At 45.0% G+C, this 5,892-nt stretch overlaps 1 protein-coding gene across 1 annotated transcript; it reads right to left on the bottom strand.

Annotated features, from left to right (window-relative positions):
* Positions 1-382: 382 nt before the first annotated feature.
* LOC123106290 (uncharacterized) lies at positions 383-1,824 on the bottom strand. The gene is made up of 3 exons (XM_044528497.1): positions 1,659-1,824; positions 1,265-1,466; positions 383-1,175 (listed from the first exon to the last, which is right to left on the bottom strand). The coding sequence occupies exons 2-3, from the start codon at positions 1,445-1,447 to the stop codon at positions 837-839; spliced, it is 522 nt and encodes a 173-aa protein (XP_044384432.1). The 5' UTR covers positions 1,448-1,466; positions 1,659-1,824; the 3' UTR covers positions 383-836.
* Between the last annotated feature and the right edge of the window lie 4,068 nt (positions 1,825-5,892).

The raw sequence follows: 5,892 nt of genomic DNA, 5'->3' as shown, positions 1-5,892 counted from the left end.
CATTGTGTTTCCAAGCAGCGTCATGATAAATTGGAGGAGCTATATAAACGCAACCACGTGTATAAAAGTCGAGTGAACCAACCATCATAGAGTAGCTCCTCCACATAGTGGAACGATACAATCGGACCTATGACCGAGAAAACCCTACAGGTTTGGAGTTTTGTACAGCCGCTAGCTCTAATGGTTCATGACGGACGCGTCTCTTTTCATAATAAAAACAACGATCATTGCTGAACTTATACAAGTGCCCGGCACTGCCTCAAGGCATACATCCACATTCGAAGAAGACGTCAAAATTAATAATAAGAACCTCAATGCATGGGAAGGACGGCACTGCTTCAAGCCATACATGATACATCCACCCACTCCTCACCGACCGATGGAGTGCATTATTGATAGCCAGCGGTTTGCCAGAAAAAATGAGAAATACAGTAATTCTCAACACGAGAAACAACATATATGTGCACGCATATGAAGTTATGAACTGCATGCAGTACCAATTTCAACAGCATCAATTATCCCGAAACTAGATATATATAACCATGCCCATGCATAATACCAATATAACTGACGTCTGGTAACATGTCAAATTCATCGAAGACAAACCACAATTATCTAGGGTGATTGTACGACGCAGGCACGCAGCACACAATCTAGGGAGTACTAACTACATAGTACTGAGATTAACACTACAGTACTAGTGTAGTAGATTCTGACAGACAGACAGACCGCACTGAAATGAGATGAATCGTCTCTGCATATTATTCCATAATTAAAGACGACGCACCTCATGAGGTACTCAGTCAGTACCTCATGAGCTGATCCCCTGCATGCAGCTAGCTTAGCTGAGCTAATCGGCAACGTACTCGATCTTGGCATGCTTCCAGGAGGGGGCCAAGGAGGAGGGCCAGGAAGCAGATGATATCGCCCGCAGCGTACTCGTACATGCCGACGGTGCAGGTGATTCTGGAGAAGCAGTCTGCTTGGGCGAAGTACATAAAGTGGCCGGCGATGGTGAGCGCGAGGGCGAGGTAGGCCAAGGCGTAGCGGACCCAGACGCGGCGGCACGGGAGCCGCACAGCCAGCACCGCCGCGGCCGCCTGGAGCGCGGCGCAGCACACGATCCCGACGTCCAGGGCGCTCGCCTCCGCGTCCTTCTGCGGAAAGAACATAGACTGCAGTGCAGAGGACGATGCGCATCATTCCATCGGAAACATGCATGGCCACAAGATTAACACGGCTCATAGTCCTAGTTACCACATACCAGTGCGGAGGTGAGGAGCGCCCAAACGCCGAAGACGAGGAACAAGACGAAGGGGGTGACGAGCGCCCAAAGGCTGACAAATCTGACAGCGGCCGGAAGAGCGGCCACCGTCGCGCTCACAGGAACCACACCAGGCATCTCCACCTCCATGGATCCAACCTTCTTCTTCTGCGCCGACTCCATGGATCCAATTAAGCTAGATCTGTCACCAAAGAAACGGTCCAATTTTCAACCGGGGAAGAAGCTTGGACTCGAGAGTCAAGACCAATGAAGCATCAGATGAACATGAAAAATAAACAGGAGAAGAATTGAAGCTAGATCTGTCGCGAAGGAAGCTAGATCTGTCGCGAAAGAAGAAGAAGAAGAAGATCGTCGCGGGATGGGAGGGACTCACCGTCGCTGATGGATCGGTGTGAGAGGTGGCGAGGTGTTTCCCTGCTGCTCCGCTACTCCCTAGTCCCTACTCCCTAGCTAGCCTGCTATGCGAGCGTGGTGCTTCTGATGATCTCCCCTCGTGAGTCGTGACAGTGATGACGGGCAGAACAAAACCATGGGGAAGGAGAGCGGGCATACCATCTTCGGCGATGCATACTTTCCTTTCAGATGTACAGAAATGGAGTGAAAGCTCAGCACACCAACATGACAGTAAGCTAGCTCATTTTAGTGTTGTGCTAGCTAGCTGCACGCTCATTTTCAACTACTACTATTTTGATTTCTAGTAGCATACGTATGAGTCAGGGCACTGCTACCTCCGCGTGGATCCGGGTTTATCAGCCCCCTTTTCATTTTGTGTCAATTTTTGACCATATATTTAACTACTCCCTCAATTCCTAAATATATAAGTCTTTTTAGAGATTTCGATATAAACTATATATGGATGTATATAGACATATTTTAGAGTATAGATTCACTCATTTTACTCCGTATGTAGACCATATTGGAATCTCTAAGAAGACTTATATTTAAGAACAGAGGGAGTAGCAAAATATAAGTGATAAGTCACGAATATCATGTTGTTAGATTTTTATTTGAAAGTAGTTTTCTATGGTACTATTTTTTACTACATATTAATTATATTTTGCTGGCCAAATATATGGTCCAAGTTTGACACAGAATATTAGAGGGGCTAATAAACCCCGATGGAGGTAGTGCGTACTTGGTACAACCTCAACTTTGAGTTACATTGTAGAGTATTACAACGTGATTCGGATCATCCATAAGAGTTTTTACGAGCACATTCATAAGTTTATCTCTCTTAATTGAGAATGCATGGTGGGGTTCCAAAGGTTCACATGGTTTAGGCGTCTACATGAAAAGCGTGTCAAAAGAAGTAAGGCTTAGAAAGAGACCAGACACCTCCATAAAAATTAGCTTTACTCTAAAATCAATAGTTCATGTGTTGTTATTAAACATTTGTTTTCTTGTATTTGTTTAACAAATGTAAGAAATGGTTGTGCTTTTCTTTCGCCTTACGCAAGGCAACTAAGGGAAAACCTTACTCCCATTGATCTTCGCCGGCAAGCACATGGATTCGCCTCCTCGCTACCAGCCGCTCTGGCGGCCGGTGGCGGGAAAGGGAATCCTGGTGCCTCGGCACCGGCTAGTAGATAGGGTTTTAGTCCTTGTAGAGGAGGCACTCAGACGGATGGCGCTGCTTCTTCTTTGAGCTAGTTTACCGATTGGACTGAGCTTTGGCGTAGACTCCCGCAAGCTCCTCGGGGTGGTGAGGCTATGATTTCTCGCCTTACGTACGCCATGGCGAGATTTGGTGCCAGCTTCTTTAGATGGATTCAAGGATTCAACGGTCATGATTGCGGCTCCGAGACATTGGTCCTCAGGGGCACATGCACGAAGAATTATCGGCTGTCATCGGCAAGGCCAGGCCGGCTTCGGTATGGGAGCAGTGACGGCAGCTCGTTCTGACGGTAGTAGTTGTTGTTCGGTGGTGCATGTACCTCGATGTAATCGTTATTATGTTTGAGGCACTATGTACTTTTGGTGAATCTTTATAATAGATTTGATCCTTTTCATAAAAAAAATATAGTTCATATGTTGTTGGACCATGAGAGCCTAGATTACCAACTAGTTGCTTGAAGAAACTGAGACCAACAGTATTTGAAAACATGCAAAATCAAAGGATTAAATGTCCGGACCTCTCAACACATGAAACATTTCGGCATCTAGCATAACAAATGAAGATCCTAGTGAATTTATTCCTCACATGATACCAAAAGTCCGTACCTCTAAACGATTTTGCTATGACCTATAATTTTGTTTAGTGACAACCATACCTCTAATTGATTTTTGCTACGACCCATAATTTTGTTTACTGTCAACCGATGTTCAGAGAACGTACGACATACCAAGTTCATCAAGGTAACTTTAAACATTAAATTAATCTAGCTTGCGTCAGATTTTAGATGGGAATCCATGTGCACTTCAAGTTTTAAATATGTTGCGGAATTGGTATAATTATGTCATGGGAAATCAAGTGATCATTGACTCTTAAAGGGATGACAAACTTAACCATCATGATACAACGGATGTGCATGCATCCTCTCAACGCATGTGTTGCCTAGATGGTGGATAGACAAGACGAACTCATCATTCCTGAATCTTGCAATGCCCACATCACGATGATTTGTGTCGCGGTGTACCACGTATGTCTTGTCGCCACTTGCCACATGCCGAGATGTGCTACCATGCCCACTACACCGCACCTTGACCAAACGGCACCGCCAATGGACAAGCCATGTGCCGTTACTGGGCTATCTTGCTCCACCATGGCCACATCATGGGAAACCCTACAGGTTCTTGCACTTGCCACTGAGCCCCTAATATGCCAGAAGCGAGCATGGTATTTTTTAGTGTAGCGTCATAAAAACCTTCCTGCATGCTATCCATGGCATGCATATAAAGGTTGAGTAACCTCTCCATCGGCCAAGCATTGTAGAGCAACCCTTCGACACAGTCAAAATATATGCTTGGACGTATAACCCAGACATGACAACCACTCGAATCCAAAGTCTTAGCAAGGGTGCTTCTTTATATATAACATCGGGCCCAAGAAAACCTACGTGATTACACTCAAAATTTCACCGGAACAAGTGAGTGTATGCCAAATTCGACCAAACCATGGTCATTCATATGTTGAATCATGTAATCACATATCCCCAGGGAGACATGCCAAGATTTATTCGATTGTGTCCACGGTCATCTGGCTCAAAAATCTTTGGCCGAGAGGCACAAGCACAATCGATGAAATTGACAGTCTGACATGAGAAAGTGCTTTCCAAACAATGTACGGGTGCTTTGGAGATCTAAGAGTTTGAGCGCTCCTATAGTGTGTGAGGTGTGGATAAGCATGGCAATTTAGCTCCCCAAAGAAAAGTGCATGAACAAAGGACCTCAATCAGCAAGTGGGCACTCAAAGCCAGGGTACCATGCCTCCGATTGGAAGGTATTCCAATCCTATTCGCGGTCCCAGTCACACAATCTTAAAAGAGGGCCTGTAACGCCCTATCGCAAAGCCCGTGAGGGTAAGGTCACTCAATACCAAAAAATATGGACCGAAACCCGGGATGTGCACTTCGGTGCACCCTCTCCCACTTAAAAAAATATAATTTATTTTTTCACCATTGCTCTAGCAAATCCTTCCTAAGTTTACGTGTAAAACCAAGAAACACCAAATCTGAGACCAAAAAAACTGAATCACCGCACGATTTGTCCGATTTGGTTGAGGCGACACGGCAACTAAAGAGGGCGACCGTGGATGGCAGTACCTCAACCTTTCACCGTGCAATCATTGGTTGCAATTTTTTTGTTGATACCTAACCAAGGGCCGTTTGGTACAGTGCAGTCATTGAGTGCACATGCTTACATATATCTGTAGTAATACATGCAATGGCACGCGCCATCCTATTGGCTTGAAAAATAGGCAAGGTGATGCTGTAACATATTACTAATAACGTTTTCATCAGCTATAAGTTGTAAGTAACCACCACTCTTTTGTCTCTTACTCCCTCTGTTCCAAAATATAAGAACGTTTTTGACACTAGCCTTTGTGATTTGTAACTAGTAGTCATCTACACTCCAAACCTGCATCCCCATGTGATTTTGTGTACTCTGTACCAGTACTAGATTATAACGGAGGTGTACGTGTGCTAAACAATGTCCCGTGGCCCCTGAACAGTGAACACTTGGTTGAGAGTTCTTCTAAATAGCTGAATATTGATGTGACAAGATGGATCGATGAATCAACCTGAACAATAAGCCAGCGGCAAGGGAGGGGAGCTTGGGATAGTTGGCGGTGCTAGGGTTTTGGAGTCGCCCTCTTTGTTTTTTGATCCGTCACACACATGACCTTAAAAACAAATTTTATTAGCAGTAGCAAGTATCGATTTGGTAAGCTATGAGCACGCAAGAGATTAATTGGCAAGGATCTTGATTTCTTGCCAGATGCCAACATTCGTGTGTTGAGAGTTCTGCACTTTTGCTCGGGCGATTGTCCAGGCGTTCAGAACAAATTAAAATGTGACCGTCTCACTTCAGGAGGTTAAGGTGAGATGGATGATAGAGACAAGGGTCAAGCAAACAATGTCACCAGGCTTCATCACCCCTTTCTTCTT

This window comes from Triticum aestivum, chromosome 5A, assembly GCF_018294505.1.
Source record: "Triticum aestivum cultivar Chinese Spring chromosome 5A, IWGSC CS RefSeq v2.1, whole genome shotgun sequence".
NCBI classification, from domain to species: domain Eukaryota; kingdom Viridiplantae; phylum Streptophyta; class Magnoliopsida; order Poales; family Poaceae; genus Triticum; species Triticum aestivum.
The sequence above is the reverse complement of the archived record's forward strand: the minus strand, read 5'-3'. Positions and strand labels throughout refer to the sequence as shown.

What these genes read in the sequence shown, in the direction of transcription:
- LOC123106290 (XM_044528497.1), bottom strand. Translation starts at nt 1,447, where the DNA reads ATGGAGTCGGCGCAGAAGAAGAAGGTTGGATCCATGGAGGTGGAGATG. An exon ending in CGCTCCTCACCTCCGCACTG is followed by an intron (nt 1,176 to 1,264) that starts GTATGTGGTAAC and finishes TCTGCACTGCAG; the next exon opens with TCTATGTTCTTTCCGCAGAA.